The sequence below is a fragment of the Mesoplodon mirus genome (genome assembly GCF_964341445.2).
Source record: "Mesoplodon mirus genome assembly, chromosome: 17".
Classification (NCBI taxonomy): domain Eukaryota; kingdom Metazoa; phylum Chordata; class Mammalia; order Artiodactyla; family Ziphiidae; genus Mesoplodon; species Mesoplodon mirus.
Window position 1 is genome coordinate 4,915,794 of NC_138993.1, and position 17,776 is coordinate 4,933,569.

Below are 17,776 nucleotides of genomic sequence, written 5' to 3' on the forward strand. Positions count from 1 at the left end.
GCAGCACAGCCAAAAGAAAAGTTATTACAAAATAATAGCTATAATTACCTGTGCTGTACAATATGTTTTTATATACGTAGTAGTTTGTATCTCTGCCTTTCTGTTTTGGTGTCTTTTGCTGTGCAGAAGCTTTGTAGTTTGATGTAGTCCCATTTGTTTATTTTTGCTTTTGTCTCCCTTGCCTTTGCAGTCAGATCCAAAAAACATTCATGTCAGGGTTATTGCCTATGTTTTCTTCTAGGATTCTTATAGTTTCAGGTCTTACATTCAAGTCACTAATCTATTTTGAGTCAGTTTTGGTCTATGGTGTAAGATAGTGGTCTAGTTTCATTCTTTTGCATGTTGTGGCTGTCCAGTTATCCCAACACCATTTATTGACAAAACTGTCCTTTCTCCATTGTATGTTATTGGCTCCTTTGTCGTAAATTAATTGTCCATATATGTGTAGGAAAAAGAAAGACATTCAAATTGGAAAGTAAGAAGTCAAACTCATTGTTTGCAGGTGACATGGTACTATACATAGAAAACCCTAAAGACTCCATTAAAAACTGTTAGAACTAATAAATGAATTCCATAAAGTTTCAGGATGCAAAATCAGTATACAGAAATCTGTAGTGTTTTTACACTAATAACAAACTATCATAAAGAAAATTTAAGAAAATCCCATTTACAATCACATTAAAAAAAAGCAAAACTTTAATTCAACCAAGGAGGTGAAAGACCTGTACACTGAAAGCTGTAAGATGTTGATCAACAAACTTGAAGAAGATGCAAATAAATGGAAAGATATTCCATACTCATGGATTGGAAGAATTAATACTGTTAAAATGTCCATACTACCCAAAGCAATCTACAGATTCAGTGCAATCCCTATCAAAATTCCAGTGGCAATTTTCACAGAATTAGAACAAATAGTTCTAAAATTTATACAGAACCACAAAAGATCCTAAATTGCAAAGCAATCTTGAGAATGACAAAGCTGGAGGTATCATGCTCCCTGATGTCAAAGTATACTACAAAGCTATAATTATCAAAACAATATAGTATTGGTATGAAAAGACACAGATCAGTGGAACAGAGTTGAGAACCCAGAAATCCATTCAGATTAAGTTCTCTGTTGCAGCTGTATTGGAGTTCTGAGCCCATCTGCTTTGTCATTGCATTTACATGAGCAGTGTTCTCCAGCCTACTCTTCACAGTGCCAAGATTTGAAATCAGGGGGGTGGAGATGCCCACTATTGAATGGCTCTATGAGGAAGTGACTAAACTTGTCCAAACCTCAGTTTAGGAGATATTTTACCCATTTCACAGGATTAAGATTAAGGAAGAATTAATTGAGAATGTTTTTGGTAAACTCAACCGTGATAGATAAACGATAATTATTTTAATTAACTTCACTATGGGGGTGTCTGTGAAGTCAGGCAAGTCTTTTTTTTTTTTTTTTTTTTTGCTGTACGCGGGCCTCTCACTGCTGTGGCCTCTCCCGTTGCGGAGCACAGGCTCCGGACACACAGGCTCCGCGGCCATGGCTCGCGGGCCCAGCCGCTCCGCGGCATGTGGGACCCTCCGGGATCGGGGCACGAACCCGTGTCCCCCGCATCGGCAGGCGGACTCTCAACCACTGCGCCACCAGGGAAGCCCCCAAGGCAAGTCTTATACGTTGTTGTCATCTCAGTAAATGATAACAGCTGTTTATGTTCTGTATCAGCGCTTAACAGCCTCGCAGAGAGTTTCAATCATTTGCTGAATTAAAGTAGGGAGCTGGTAGGGGAGAGAGGTGTCATTTTTATACTGAGGAAAGTACTTGAAGGCAAAGTCTGAGTCTCCAGCCTCAATATTCAAGGATTTAGGATAGACAGGAAAGGTAGTTGATGTTGGATGATGGATGGTGGTAGGAGAGACATTCCTGAAGTAGGGGAGGACCCCTGGCAAAGTTTTGCCTGAGAGCTAGAAATCAAGCTGCTTTGGCTGGTGAAGGGTTAATAGCTTTCCAAGCCTGACATTATTTGCATATTACTAAATTCTACCCTTCACAGTCATTCTAAACACCCACAGATTTGTGTATTCATATCTGCCTACACATTTCTGTTATCCTTTTATATATATTTTTTCTATTTTTTTTTCTTAAAAGTATATTTTTATTCTCTTCATTCCCAGTGCTAAAACAAAAATTATTAATAATGTTTTGGATGCTTTTTAAAAAACATCCCTTACTCTGTGAAATCTGTAGTTAATGTCTCCAGGCACAATATATAATCATTCGGAGAAGTTTGTTGCTAATGATAGCAGTTGTGGATCCATATTTAGCTTGTTTTCCTGATGAATTTCTCTCAATCTCTCTCTCTCCCATTTCCTTTGCCTCTGATGAGATGTCAGGGTTTCTACCCATTGTCCACAGGAGTTCACGAGATGATGCATGAAGGAATGAGTGAGACTCTTCCAGGGCCTGACACCATAGTTGTTCACCCAGGGTATGTTCCTTTTCCTTCAAAGCAAGCAATTGCATCACTCCAACCTCTGCTTCTGTTGTTACATCGCCTTTTTTTTCTATTTTTTCTGTTTTTAAAACCACTTCAGCATACCTGTTGTCATATTACTTGCACCACAACTTTACATAACTGGATACAAAGAAATCCAACATGAAATAGAGGACAAGCAGCAACAGTTTAGGCAAGGCTGTTTATAATTCTACAGTTCAGTAACATTATCTGCATAAAGGGCCACGGATGATCTTGGGTATTTGCACATGCAAAGAGCTTTCCAAGGAGAAAGAAAAACATTTTGAGTTCTGAGCAAAGGCGCACTGTACGTGCAAAATGGAACATAGCTGTCACCAGGCAGAGAACAGTCTTAGGAATCACTTACGGGGCGACCTTAACCTAAAATGATCTCAATACCTGACGGAATGTAAGGGACTGAGGTGAGGAGATAAGCCCACGATTCAGCCAAGAAAGGGCTCTCTTTTCCCTTGTTAAGTTCTGCATTTTAACTTCAGGAAAGTGAAGGGTGTTTGGACAGATCCCATTGACTGCTGCTCAACAAGGATCCCCTCTTCTGTTGCTGAATTTCTAACAGGGTAGCAATGTGTGTGGCCTCCAGGGAGGAACTGATTCGAGCTACTCCTGGCAACCCTGGTATTCTCCGCTAGGTACATGAATACACTCGTTCCCAGCTTCTCAGTTCTGGCCACTGAGATGTAAGAGAGTCTTCTGGGTTCTTCTGAGAATTATTTTATTTCATAATAAAAAGAGACGAAGAGGGTCCCTCCCTGCCTTCCTGCTTGGATGAGTACTTGATGTTTAGTGAAGCAGGAGCCATTTTGTGTTTAAGAAGGAGAGGCCAAGAGAATCTGAAGCAGCAACCTAGGCCCCTGTCACTGAACTGCTCAAGGACCCCTGGAACCTAATTGTTTCAAGGTTGTTCTGTAAATAGTAACAGTCTTTATGGTGACTTTTCCCCAGTCAGGAAAGGAGGTTCCGGGCTTCAAGTCTTTCCAGTCAAACTGAAGCTGAACAGAAGGGGACTGCCTTGTGCTGAACCAAAGGACAGTACAGCTGTAATAAGGCAGTTCAGCTCAGGACATGCCCTGCAACGCTTTCTCCTGAGAGCTGATTGCTCTCAAAACCTAGGTATTGGGATAATGGTTACACATGTGACTTCCATCTTCTCCAGTTCACACAGTGAAGACACCATTCAGAAAGTCTGTCCATGTACTAACATTTATTAAAGACCTCATGAGCCCCAGCTGCCACTATGTGCTGGGCAATAAAGACACAAGCTAGAGGCCCTGCCTTCTGGGAGAGAGACATGAAATAAATATTCCACCAGAAAGTAAGGACAGTTGGGATCAGTGCTGCCTTAAGGGTGCCCTGAGTGTGAGTACCTGGGGTACAGGGGTGGGGACGGCAGCAGTGACCAGAGGAGGCTCCCCCGAGCGAGGGGGAAGGAAACCAGCTCTTCCTGGTCTGCTTCAGGGTTCTTCAAGTGAGAAGCAAAGAGAGCAGGAGGGATGGAGAGGACGAGATACCAAGAAGTGGAGGCAGAAGAAATGATGGAACTTGGTGATTAATCCATGTGGAAGCAAGAGGGGTCAGAGTCAAGGCCTCTCAGTGGCCAGAACCGAGAGCTGGCTTCAGGGATCTGGCACACAGGTCGCTGGCTTGGGCTACTGGGTGGATGGAGGCACATTCGCACACTCAGTGTGGTCGACTGCAAAAACGGACCTCTTTTCCTGCCCCTCTCTGCATCCCAGCCCTTTCAAATGTGGCTTTGCAGCTCTCTTCACCAAAGAGTGGAATGCACTTCCTGCCCCTGGAACGTGGGCTGGCACCACGACTTGCTTTGGCCAAGAGAAGGCAGCAGGGGCGGTGGGTTCCTCCCTGGAGCCTAGGTCTCAGGAGGCCTGTTAACACTTGCACTCACTCTTTTGGAACTCTGCCCAACCACCATGATCCTGGCCCGCCTTCTGGGTGAGGAGAAACATGTGGCTCAGCCACTGCCCCTGCCACCACCGCAGCCAGCAGCCGGCCAGCTGCCTGAGGACACCAATCTGGAGCCACCAGCCAGCCCCACCCACGCCCCCATCGCCCCTAGCCCGCTGCCGCCAGCTCTCTACGGATGCATGGGAGAATGAAAGCCTGTGGCCAACATCAGCTGAGCCGGGCCTGGATTAGGATAACCACTGCACTGACCTACAGACTGGTGAGCGAGCAACCGTGAGGGATTGCGGTTTCAAGGTAGTAAGTTTCGTGCAGTTTGTCAGGCAGCAAAAGCTAACTGATACAACCAAGATGGAGAAAGGGGTGAGTGAGGGTGGGGCTGTCTAAGAGGCAATTGGACCTGTGAGGCTGGAGCACAGGAGGCAGAGGCCTGAAGGTCTAACCTGCAAGGACAGAATCCCAAGCCTTTTTTGCCTTTTGCCACTGTGGGCTCCCGAAACCCAAGACTGCCGGATTTTGCTTTTGTGTCCTCTTCCTCCCACTTCCACGCCCACCCTAAACTCCGCTTTACACTTAGAAACAAGTACTTGAATGATGAAGCAAAGGCGTGACTCAAGTCACAGGACGGTGTTTGATGGAGAATTAGTCCGGAGCCGGAGCTCTCAGCTTATTATTGAGTGTTCGCTAATGAGTCAGCTCAGCCAGCACCAGCAGCCAGGGGCTGGGTTCGGAGGCTGAGCTGTAGACAATGACTGTCCCCAAGGGGCCTTCACAAATCTGGAGCAAGGTCAGTGTCTGCAACTCCCTTATACTGATACTAAGTCAGGGCTCTTTATCCTAATAATGTCACCCCTCAGCATCTTTCAAAAATAAAAAGGGCAACATTCGACAGGAATTTATCCTTCCCATTGTTTGCAGAAACGTCCGACCGATTGCATTTTTCCTTTCTTTCGTCCCCCAGCTCATAATTCTGATCTCTGGTCTAGTGACCCGGTCTCGCCTCTGCAGGATGGAGGGGGCCGCCAGGGCTACGCAGGCACAGCGGAGGCCGGATCTCCAGGGCCCGGAGGCCGGAGCAGCGTAGGCCCCCGGCAGAGCGCGTCAAGCGGGTGCGCGCGCCGCGGTGACGGTGCCCTGGGCTCTCCGGCTCCGCCCCCTCCGCGCCGCGGCGGGAAGGGGCGGGAAGAGGAGGAGCCGGAGGCGGCCGCGGGGCCCCCAGGGCGCCCAGCCCTTTAAAAGCCGCCGGCCGGGCCCGCCGCGCCGGCGGCCGAGGTCCCCGCGCACCGGTGTCCTCGCGCTCGACCGCGCGCTCCATGCGGCCGCCCACCATGTCCGGACACTTTCTGCTCGCGCCCATCCCCGAGTCCTCCTCCGACTATCTCCTGCCCAAGGACATCAAACTGGCCGTGCTGGGCGCCGGCCGCGTGGGCAAGAGCGGTGAGCGCCCCGGGGAAAGCGGGGGCTCCCGGCGGAGGGGAGGGCGCAGGGGGCCCGGACGTTTCCAGGCCGCTGCCGGCCTCCCCACCCCTCCAGCCTGCTTTCCCGCCGCTTCCCCGGACCTTGCACTCCTGGGCCCTCGCCGGCGGGCACCTGTTGGAGAATAGGTGCCGGTGCGGCGCGTAGCGCACCCCCGGCCGCACCCGCCCCAAAACCCGCGGAGGCCGTGGCCGCACCCTTGGCCCTGCGGAGCCTGAGGATGCAGGCAGCATCCGCGGTGCTGCGGCCCGTCACGCCCCCATTTCCCCGAGACGGTCCCGGTTTGACCGTCTCGTCCTAGTCCTTCAGCTGATTCTCCTCTTTCCTTTTCAGCAATGATTGTGCGCTTCCTGACCAAGAGATTCATTGGCGATTATGAGCCGAACACAGGTTAGGTTCGTTTCGTTCTGTTGAGGCTGCATGCTCTGATTTTCTTTTTCCTGAGGAGAGTGTGAGAATTTAAAACTCAAGTCTCCTTCATTCTCCAGGCAAGTTGTACTCGCGGCTCGTGTGCGTGGAGGGAGACCAGCTCTCCCTGCAGATCCAGGACACTCCCGGGGGCATCCAGGTAAGGACTGCCAAGAGCAGGCGGCTCCTCCGCTTCCAGACGCCCGAGCCAGGTGTCTGAGCACGCCTGTTATGCGTTCAGATGGAGGGGTGCGCCGTCCGCAGGTGGGGCCAGTCGTTGGGGTGTTAGAAACCGTCCACGATGGGGGGCGGGGCGAGTGGATGGTTATAGAGGCCGCCTTCTCCTGTCTGCCACCTCGGAAAGGGGAAGAGACGCTTAACTTCTCTTCGCAGCCCTGGCCGGGGCAGCACTGGTTACACGGGTCTCACCACTTCTGTCAGAAGCAGCTCAGCCTTGGAACCCGGAACAAAACTATGGGGAGTGGGATTCTGGAGAGGGTCTTCTCCCCTAGCAAGGACGGTTCAAGTGCTCCTGTTTCTCACTGTTCCTCTCAGTAATTCCGATCAGGTAACCCCATGGCAAGCAGTCAGGAATGTAACTTGATTAACAAGTTACTAATTGCTCTCCCTTCTAGGGAGGAAAGGTCTTGTGGAAGAACAGAAAGAAGGAATTTGTTTCTGTAACATTCTCAAGAAGGACATGCTAAAAATATTTTTATGGGTTGGGGAATAGATATTTATCTTGGCTTATTTTCAAAGTTCTGTTTATTCTGAGTTAGTTCCCTAAAAATTGCGCCATCCTGAGTTGAAGTTCTCATTGAAGTCATCACAGACTGGTTCATCACAGGCTACCTGCCAAGCAAGGGAGTTAAAAGTAATGTGTGGGTAACAGCTAATAAAATAACCCAGGCAGGGAGCTTGCCTGAGAATTGGCTCTTTCCATATCAGAAGCCTCCTTCTGCAGAAGCTGGGTAGAATCTGAAACTATATCTAGTGATTTCTTTTTCAAACGTTTTTTTCAAGGGTGGCTTTGATGTTCTTTCCAGTTTCTCCCACCGAGGGCTTCCTTGATCCGGGCTCACTTTGCTCTTTTCAGGTCCAAGACAGCCTCAGCCCGGCGGTCGACTCCCTGTCCAAGTGCGTGCAGTGGGCAGAGGGCTTCCTGCTGGTCTATTCCATCACGGACTATGACAGCTACCTGTCTATCCGCCCCCTGTACCAGCACATCCGGAAGGTCCACCCCGACTCTAAAGCCCCCGTCATCATCGTGGGCAACAAGGCGGACCTTCTGCACGCCCGACAGGTACAGACCCGTGACGGCATCCAACTGGCCAACGAGCTGGGCAGCCTGTTCCTGGAAATTTCCACCAGTGAAAACTACGAAGATGTCTGTGATGTGTTTCAGCATCTCTGCAAAGAAGTGAGCAAGCTGCACAGCCTCGGTGGGGAAAGGAGAAGAGCCTCCATCATCCCCCGGCCACGTTCCCCCAACATGCAGGACCTGAAGAGGCGCTTCAAGCAGGCTCTCTCCTCCAAGGCCAAGGCCCCCTCCACCCTGGGGTAGACCCGTCTCCACTGGATGGACTCGTCCCCTTTTTATCACGCATTCATGCAGCTGAGAAGACTGGGGGTCACCCTTTTTAATCACACATTCAGAGTTTATTTTTATACAAACTATTGGTTTTCAAGTGTATGTGTATTTCTGAAAATTCAAACGGTGATTGCCTAGAAGTTGGGTAGAGTTTTTTTTTTAATAAAAGATTTTTTTAAAACTGTAACTGCTAGCCACTTTTCCATTAAAGGCAAATGGCAACATTGCTCCTTGTTTTTAAATGTCTTTTTATAGAAATCATACTTGCACCAGAGCCCAGAACTGCTCCAGGCTTACCCCCAGTCTGAACTCTGATTGGTGGCTCCTGCGGGGAGGGGTTGATGCAGAGGGAATCTGGTGTGGGAGAAAGGACAGTCTATGAAGGAGGAAAGGGATTTGAGTAACTGCAGGATGTCTTTAATTAGGGCACTTTGCCCCGGGCATGAAACTGACACCATGTGATTTTCAGTGGAAGGGGTTCATTGTGCACAGATGCTAAAAAATTATGACATGAATAAAATTATTATTTATTGGTGTAAATGGGAGTTTATCCTCTCCACCAGTATTAAAAAAACAACCCTTCTTCCATCATTCCTATTGTCAGTAAGTGCACCCTGCCTGGAGTTGCCCGAAAATTCTCCATCCCTTTGTCTCCTTTACCATAACCAATGGCACACCCGGTCTGTCAATTCTCTCTCCTATTTTTCTCTAAAGCATCACTGCCTTAATCCAGGCTTTTACAGCTCTTGCCTGTATGGGCAAGCAAGCGTGTGGGCGAGGCTCTGGTTTCTTGGCTCTAAATCTTTCGTCACACCAGGACAACCTCACTAAAACCAACCCTGATCATCTTATTTCCATGACTGAAAAAACTCAGCTAGTTTCCCCTTATCTGCTGGATAAAATATAAATGAGGCATGGAATCAAGGTTATTTGCCACCTCTCCACACTCATCATCCCCTCCTTCCAAAACACATGCGTGCGCACGTGCACACACACACACACACACAGCTGACAATCCATTCCAACAGAACGCTCTTTCTCACTCTTCACCAGGTACTTTCATGCCTCCCTGCCTTGGCACGAACTACTCCCTTGAATATTTTGTCCTATTCTCCACCTAAATAATCTTTCAAGTCCCAAGTCACATGCTACATTCAACTCCTGGGGTGCCTTCTCTGAGTCTTCCTCTATTCCTTGGACATTTGTGTTATAACCCAACCTTTTCATGAGGCTATTTGTCACGCCCATTGGAAAGAGCACTGCTTGAGGGCAGTCGTTGCATTTTATGACTTTGTATTCCAAACTTCTAGCCCAGTGCTTGCACATAGACTGGTAGGTTTTCAGTAAATATTTGGTGAATAAATGAGTGACCATTGTTTTTGGTGCCAAGGACAACCATGGCAGATTACAATGAAACAACTTGCCACTTCTGCAGAACGAGGACAGGAGGTGTTCTCAGTAGTTGAAGGTTCTTTATTAGCAGTGACAGGAAATGACACATGCAGCTTCTGGCCACTGCAGACCATTACCCTTGACTGTGTCCAGACCTATGATGTTAACACCACCCTTCCCTATAGTTGGGGGGGGGGTGTCTAGGCAAAATGCCATAAAGGATTAATAATATTAGATAATTCACATCCAAAGGTGTATCCAAATAAGAAAAAAAGTATATTTTGGATTCCATTATCTTTTTTTTTTTTTTTTTTTTGCGGTATGCGGGCCTTTCACTGTTGTGGCCTCCCCCGTTGTGGAGCACAGGCTCCGGACGCGCAGGCCCAGCGGCCATGGCTCACGGGCCCAGCCGCTCCGCGGCATATGGGATCCTCCCAGACCGGGGCACGAACCCATATCCCCTGCATCGGCAGGCGGACTCTCAACCACTGCGCCACCAGGGAGGCCCTCCATTATCTTTTTTAGTTGTTTTGGGGGGATTGTTTTGGATTCCATTATGTTTTAAAACGTGCCTAATTCTCCTTGTTCTTTGCATACTCTCAGCACAAAAGGAGTTCTTCCGATCATCAGCCATTCCTGCTTCCTACCACCCATCTTAACACTGAGGCGTGGACATGAGAGCAACTGGCCCTCCTAACTGCTGCCATGCCCACAGCGTGCCCAGGTGGCACCGGTGCTGGGGCTCTTCTGCCCTCAAGGAGCTGAGATCAAACATCCCATGAGGAAAAGGTCAATCATAATGTAAAAGCTAAAGAACAGCACAGGAGACGTCCTAAGGCAGCCTATGATCCTGTTCCACGTGAGCGAGCTTGGGGACAGGAAGAGCCCTTGCGCTTGCCAGGATCCAGCCCAGTGTGGACCAGTGGGGTCAAAGGGTGAGTCACGGGGCAGTTCCAGAGGGAGTAGCAGCCTCAGGGACTCGGGCAGAAAGTGGTTCTCCTGTCCTCAGCATCACAAAAAACTGACTTCCAGGGCCACAGAGCTTCCTCTCTTCTCTGGTCCCCAGATCTGGCCCTGCACAGCACCTGGCCTCTGTGTCTTGTGGGGACCTCAGTGTCTCTCCTGATGGCAGCGGGGTCTCTTGAGGGTCAGATGCTTGGAGAATGCCTGTAAGGGTCCTGAGATAGCAGCGCTGGACATAGAAGAGGGGAGGCTGGAGCTATCAGGAGACGGTTATGGGGAGAACGTTGTCAGATTTCTGTGTCGGGAAGTGGATATGAGGATTTGGGTTTGACTGGGCCCCGAGGAAGCCCTTAGAGAGGAAGCTGGGCCCTGAGCCAGGTTCTTCCCTCCAGACCCGGGAGGACAGAGCCTTCAGAGCCCTGGGTGTCATTATATTGCTGACCGGGGCAGAACTCCTGAAACATTAGGCAGAACATTGAAAACTTAGGTGGCTGTAGACAGGACAGTCTATGCATTTTCATTTGGTAGGTTTGCCTTAGCGCCAAGGTGTCATCATCAGCGTGAGGGTCACATCCATCCTCACAAGGGGGGAGGAACTACAGCATCCTTTGTCTCTTCATCACCCCCCCGCCCCCGGCCATCCTCACTCTGGCTTGAAATTCCTGAGTCTCTCTCCATTGGCACCACCCATTCTCCTTCTGGTCAGGGCTCGGCTTTAATTCTGCCCGCAAACTGCAGAATGATTTAATTCATGTGCCTATCAGTGAGGTTCTAGAAGAATGGACGGGATCCAAATGGCTCAACTGTACATCCTGCAGTCATGCTGTATTTCACATGCGACCTATGAAAAGCAAACTTGAATGATGGAAAAATAAATCAATTAGAACAGAAGGAAATAAATTTGTTTTGCTCCTGTTGAGGTGAAGGGAAGTTCTGAAGTTTATTAATATCCATTTAAAGAAATGGATTAAAGTAAATAGCGTGGAAGGTGGCAGTGAACAAAAGAGCAAATAGGAAAGACCAGATGACTGTTTAGTCATGAATGTGGGGCTCGAGTAGCTTTTTTCCCTTGTATGTGTTGCAGCTTTAACTTCTCATTATGCAAAGTTACCAATTCAGATTTACAGTGGGAAGATACTTTGCATGATTAATAATTTATTCTTACCATTCGATCTGTCTCCAAAAAGAGGGATATTTTGAAAGACTTTGTTAAAATTCGTCTCAAGCTACTTTCCACTCAATAAGAAAGATGTGATATAGGGGGAAAAAATCCCCAAACAGTTAGCTTCCAAACACCATTAAGTTAGCCAGAGCTCAAGGAAGAGTGAACTGATGTAAGTGATAATTGGGTTGTGATAGCAGACATCTCAGCATAGAGCAGAAATTTGCTGAACCCGGATGAGACATAGTCGGCCCTCATGTTTGGATGCCCTCGGGTACCTCCGTCCCAGTAGAAAATTAACTTTGTTAGAGCCAGACGTGTCCTCCTCCAATTCAGCTCCGTAGCACCTGTGAGACTCTCCCATACATGACACCATCCTCAAAAAGATATTCTGGGCGCCCTCTATCAAACTGTCAAAGGTGGCTCTTTTCCTCTTGGTGAATTGGAAAGAGAATGTTCTCCAGAGCATGGCTACTTGAACAAAATAGGTATCATTCCTTTTTTAAAAATTTTATTTTATTGAAGTATAGTTGATTTACAACGTTGTGTTAATTTCTGCTGTCCAGCAAAGTGATTCAGTTATACATATATATACATTCTTTTTTGTATTCTTTTCCATTATGGTTTATGACAAGATATTGAATATAGTTCCCTGTGCTCTAGAGTACAACCTTGTTGTTCATCCATTCTCTACATAATAGTTTGCATCTGCTAACCCCAAACTCCGAAGTATCATCACTTTCGATTTCCCTCATCTCTTTGTGAAGAGCACCTCTGCAGTGACTCACGTGATTTCAAATTACCTACAGGTTATTGAGAACCTGCTTCAGGCAAGGCCCTGTGCTGAAGGCTGTGGTGTCTGGATGACATTCCTTCTCTGGGAACTCAATCCAGCAAGAGGTCTGGGGTCCGCCTTGTGGGTGGGACTCTGGGGGGCTGTGAGGTGAGATAAGACGCTGACCCAGATGTGACGGTGTTGACAAAGTTAGTGGAGAGTGCAGACCACAGAGCTGAGCAGGAGCAGAGGCAAACACCCCAGAGACCGGGAGGAAGTGACCTTCCTTCCTTTGCAAATTGTAAAGAATGATGTCCGCTGAGCATCGTTGTATGTTCGTGAGGACTAATGCGTTACACTTGTGAAACACTTACTGCCATTTCTTACCAGCATTCTCTATTTCAATCAGAAGAACAGGGACTTCCCTGGCGGTCCAGTGTTTAAGACTCTGTACTTCCACGGCAGGGGGCACAGGTTCGATCCCTGGTTGGGGAACTAAGATGCTGCATGCTGCGGTGAGCGGGGGCTCCTCTTCGTTGCGGTGCGCGGGCTTCTCATTGTGGTGGCTTCTCTTGTTGCGGAGCACGGGCTCTAGGTGCGGGGCCTTCAGTAGTTGTGGCACGTGGGCTTCAGTAGTTGTGGCACGTGGGCTTCAGTAGTTGTGTCTTGCAGGCTCTAGAGCACAGGCTCAGTAGTTGTGGCGCACGGGCTTAGTTGCTCTGCGGCATGTGGGATCTTCCCAGACTGGGGCTTGAACCCGTGTCCCCTGCATTGGCAGGTGGATCCTTAACCACTGCACCACCAGGGAAGTCCACTCACTTGGATTTGTAACTCTGGAAAAGAAGATTCAGGAGCTCCTGCCAATGAAGGGTTACTAACCAGCCTTATGAGGGCAGCACAGGTGGATTCCAGGGTGGGATCAGTTTCACATTCTGCTTTGCTGTTGATTCTGTGTGACCTTGTGCAAAGTGAAATGCAAGTTTCCTAATCTTAAAATGGAGGTAATACTACCCATCAAGCAGAATTGTTGGCAGAGCCTGACATATACGAGGTACTCAGTTGTAATTGTCTTATTATCACTGTTTTTATAAATGTACACTAGCACATTCGGAAGCTGCTTTAGGAAAATAAAACGTGCTTCTTGAGCTTGCTTGTATGTGCTAAAAGGAATAGTACTTGGTTTAAAAGATGTGATTTTTTTTCCCATTTCATATCTGGGAAAAAGAAGGTTTGCAAGAGAACGGTTATTCCTTCAGTAATAATGCCAATAATCAATAAAAATTATTGATCCATTACCATGTGCTGGCACCTTAATCTTCTCTATAACACTTTGGGTACAATTATTATCACACCCATCTTTCAGATGAGGAAACTGAGCCTCAGAGACGTCACAGAATGGCCTACGGTCATGTAAGCCAGGGAACTAGGAGGGTTGGCTCGAGGAAGAAGAAAGAATTTCTTTCCGTTCAGGGCTGCCTCCCTGGCCAGGCCTTCAGGCCCCCTAACAGCTATGGGGGGATCCCAGGGGTTCTGTTGCTGCTTTACAACGAGCTCCGAGCTCCTGGAGAGGCACTGAGGCTGCCGTCTCCTGTTTCAAAGCTTTGAGCAAGGTCCCAGTCCGGACTCCACCCCAGGCTTCCTGGTTACCCAGGGAAGTCAGACCTGAATGGGGGAAGGCGGGGGTGGGTGCTGCGGCTGGTGAGGCTGGTGCTTCATCCAGGTCTCCTCAGTACCACCTGGCGGGGCTTCTCTCCGAGGGCTCTCTCCTTGAGCCGCCACTCTGAAGGCCATTGTGGGGTTGGGGCAGTGGGCAGGGGATGGGGTGATGGGCATTATCAACATCTGTGGGCCCCAGGGACGCATTCTCTCCTCACACTGTGCTCTGAGCAGCACTTGCAGGGTCTGCCTCAATGGCAGCCCTGGTGATGCATGTGTTTTCTTTCCTCCTGCAGGTGGAGGTTAGCACCTTGCAGGGGAGGAGGGGGCCATGGTGAAGGTCACCTTCCAGGGGGCTGTGGGAGTGAACGGTTTCCCCCGCAGAGCAGGAATATGCCAGGAGCAGAAATTCACAGCGCACCCTGGGGGCAAAAAGGGCCTCCCCACCCCAACTCAGTACTGGGGAGGGGGGACTGGAGGGGAAGAGAGAGGAAACAGGTTCAGGGTTCAAAAAGAAAGGCCGATGAATTTCTCCAGATGGAGAAAATAGGAGGCTGCTGCCCCAGTGTTTGAGGGGCCGTTGGTGGGATCTCTGTGCTGGTAACATCTTTGTAACATAGTAATAAAACTGACAACAGGGCTTCCCCGGTGGCGCAGTGGTTGAGAGTCCGCCTGCCGATGCAGGGGACACGGGTTCGTGCCCCGGTCCGGGAAGATCCCACATGCCGCGGAGCGGCTGGGCCCGTGAGCCATGGCCGCTGAGCCTGCGCGTCCGGAGCCTGTGCTCCGCAACGGGAGAGGCCACAACAGTGAGAGGCCCGCGTACCGCAAAAAAAAAAACAAAACCAAAAGAACCTGACAACAACAACAGCTAGCTGCTATGATTACTGAATATGCACTGTTGTTCCATGTATCACAGTGCGTTAGCGTTCTCTAGAAAAATAGAACCAACAAGGTAAAGATAATAATAATAATAATTATTATTATTATTACCAGGAATTGGCTCACAGGATAGTGAAGGCTGAGAAGTTCCAAGATCTGCCATCAGCAGATGGGAGACCCGGGAGAGCTGATGGTGCGAGTCTGGTCTGAAAACTGCAGTCTCAACGTCCAAGGGCAAGTATGCCAGCTTGAGCCCAAGAGGCAGGAAAAGATGGATGTCCCAGCTCGAGGCAGTGAGGCCTCTCACTCAAGGAAGGGTCAGCCTTTCTAGTCTGTTCAGGCCTTCAACTGATTGGATGAGACCCACCCACACTAGGGAGGGCAATCTACTTTACTCAGTTTACTGAATCACATGTTAATCTCAGGTAGAAACACCCTCCCAGACACATCCAGAATAATGTTAGGATACCCCATGGCCCAGTCAAGTTGACACATAAACTTAACCACAACGTACAGTAAGTCTTGGGTGCACTTGCTCGTTTAATCCCCCCAATGATTCTATGAAGTAGCTCATTATCATCACCATTGGACAGATGAGGATAATGAGGCTCAGAGAGGTTCATTAACTTTCTTACAGCGTCTCAGTGGGTAAAGTGGCGCAGTTGAGAGTTAAGTCCAGGTCTTTCTGATTTGAAAAACACTGTACTGTCTTGCTTCCCATGCCAGTCATCCCACTGCGTGCACCCTCTGGAAGCTGCTACCATTCTCCTAATGAAGCATCTGACCTTGAATATTGCATGGTGTATCCATCCAGGCTTTCATTTACAAGCAATAGAAAAGACTCTGGCTGATTTAGTTAAAAAAGGGGGGGGGCAGGTTTATTAAAAGGCCTTTGAGTTAACTCAGTCACTGGGTGAGCTACAGTACCAGCTGCGGCTGCACAGCTACGAGGGAGGCCAAGAAAGTAAAGTTTCAGCATCTGCAGTGGTTGGTGGTCCCTGCCTCCTACCCAGACCTGTAAGGCAAAGGCTCACTGCAGACTTTGGAAGGGGGTTCTCACACCGAGCAGTGGCAAAGGCCACTACATACATTGAAGGATGATTGAGTGATGCAGAGGGGCTTCCACCTTCAAAGGTAAGCGAGACAATGGCAAAGGCAGCCCACGGCAAATCCTGGGGCTCCTTAAATACGAAACCCTAAGAATCAATACATATCTGACATGGGGGAAACTGGGGCTCTAAGACAGTCAGTAAACACCCAAATTCTGTTAGTAAAGAGAGTTAGTGTTATGGGTTGAACGTGTTCCTTCAAAAAATATGTCAGGGACTTCCCTGGTGGTCCAGTGGTTAAGACTCCACGCTTCCAATGCAGGGGGCACGGGTTCGATCCCTGGTCAGGGAAGTAAGATCCCGCATGACACACAGCATGGCCAAAAAAAAAAAAAAGAAAAAAGATATATTGGACTCCTGAGCCCCAGAATCTCAGAATGTGACCTTATTTGGAAACAGGGTCTTTACCGAGATAATCGAGTTAAGATGGGATCACTAGGGCACGCCCTAATCCAATACAACTGTGTCCTTACAGAAAGGGGAAATCTGGACCAGGAAAGACATGCACAGCAGGAAGGTGATGTGAAGAGAGGAGAAAGCCATGAGAAGAAGGCAGAGATTGGGGTGATGGGCCCACAAGCCAAGGAACTCCAGAAGCTGGAGAGAGGTCTGGAACAGATTCCTCCCTAGAATCTTCAGAGGCTGTTTGGCCCGGCCATCAGCTTGATCTCACAGTCTACCCTCCGGAACAGGGAGACAATCCATTTCTGTTGTGTAAGCCCCCTGGTTGTAGTGAGTTAGTAAATAGCTGAGCCCACATTCAAGCTGAATCTCTCTGCACCCAGAGCTGGGGACCTACCCCCTACACACCTTGCTGCCAGGCACGACAGAGCAGAAGGAACTATGACTCTGTATTCCATTCTTTTATATATATATATATATATATATATATATATATATTTATTTATTTATTTATTTATTTATCTATTTATTTATTTATTTATTTATTTATTTTTGGCTGCGTTGGGTCTTTGTTGCTGTGCGCGGGCTTTCTCTAGTTGCAGTGAGTGGGGGTTACTCTTCATTGTGGTGCACGGGCTTCTCATTGCGGCGGCTTCTCTTGTTGCCGGTCATGAGCTCTAGGCATGTGGGCTTCAGTAGGTGTGGCTTGCAGGCTCTAGAGCACAGGTTCAGTAGTTGTGACGCACGGGCTTAGTTGCTCCACGGCATGTGGGATCTTCCTGGATCAGGGCTCGAACTCATGTCCCCTGCATTGACAGGTGGATTCTTAACTACTGCGCTACTAGGGAAGTGCTTGTATTCAATTCTTGAATTAGGATATGGGTTTAGCAGACGTGAAAGCCTTGAATGACAGCTGTCAAAGCCCATCCTTACTGAACACGGAATGTCTCTGATGAGAAAAGCTGCCCTCAAAAATAGAATGGCCTGGGACACAAAGAGATACCTGTGCCATTGTCCAAAGAGAAGGCTGTGTGTTCCTACCTGATGAGCCTGCTAACGTAGCATCTTTATTAAATCACACGAGCACACAAGCGATGCCCCAAGTGATCCACGCCCCCCCAGCCGAGGAGACTTAGTTAATCAATGGCTCAGATCACGCGACTCTCTGTGGAAAGCGCTGTCACTGACGTGGGGAATGATTGTCTTAATCCCTGCTTTCTCTTGCACGTGTCTGTACTGATGCTATGACATCTCCTCCAGTGCAACCTGATCACCTCCAAAGAGACCACCTGCCTGCTAGTGAGACCCCTAGCTGATCACACAGGGCACGTTGTGGAAGAGGGGGGCATGTGAGCTTGTGAGAGCCAGTCACCGGGGGTGGAGTGTTGGAGGAGGTCGCCCAGAAGATGTGACCTCTGGTTTGCCCTGACAGCCGGACTCGGGCAGCTTGAGGTCCTTCACCCTGTCCCCTGTCCCCAGAATGTGCCCTCAGCTTGCCTTCCCCCCCCCCCGCAGGAGCTG

The 17,776-nt window shown here is 48.7% G+C and overlaps 1 protein-coding gene across 1 annotated transcript; it reads left to right on the plus strand.

Annotated features, from left to right (window-relative positions):
• Nucleotides 1-5,680: 5,680 nt before the first annotated feature.
• RASL11A (RAS like family 11 member A) lies at nt 5,681-8,141 on the plus strand. The gene is made up of 4 exons (XM_082602127.1): nt 5,681-5,876; nt 6,249-6,305; nt 6,404-6,483; nt 7,420-8,141. Exons 1-4 carry the CDS (start codon nt 5,753-5,755, stop codon nt 7,885-7,887), a joined length of 729 nt encoding a protein of 242 aa, XP_082458253.1. The 5' UTR covers nt 5,681-5,752; the 3' UTR covers nt 7,888-8,141.
• The last annotated feature ends 9,635 nt before the right edge of the window (nt 8,142-17,776 follow it).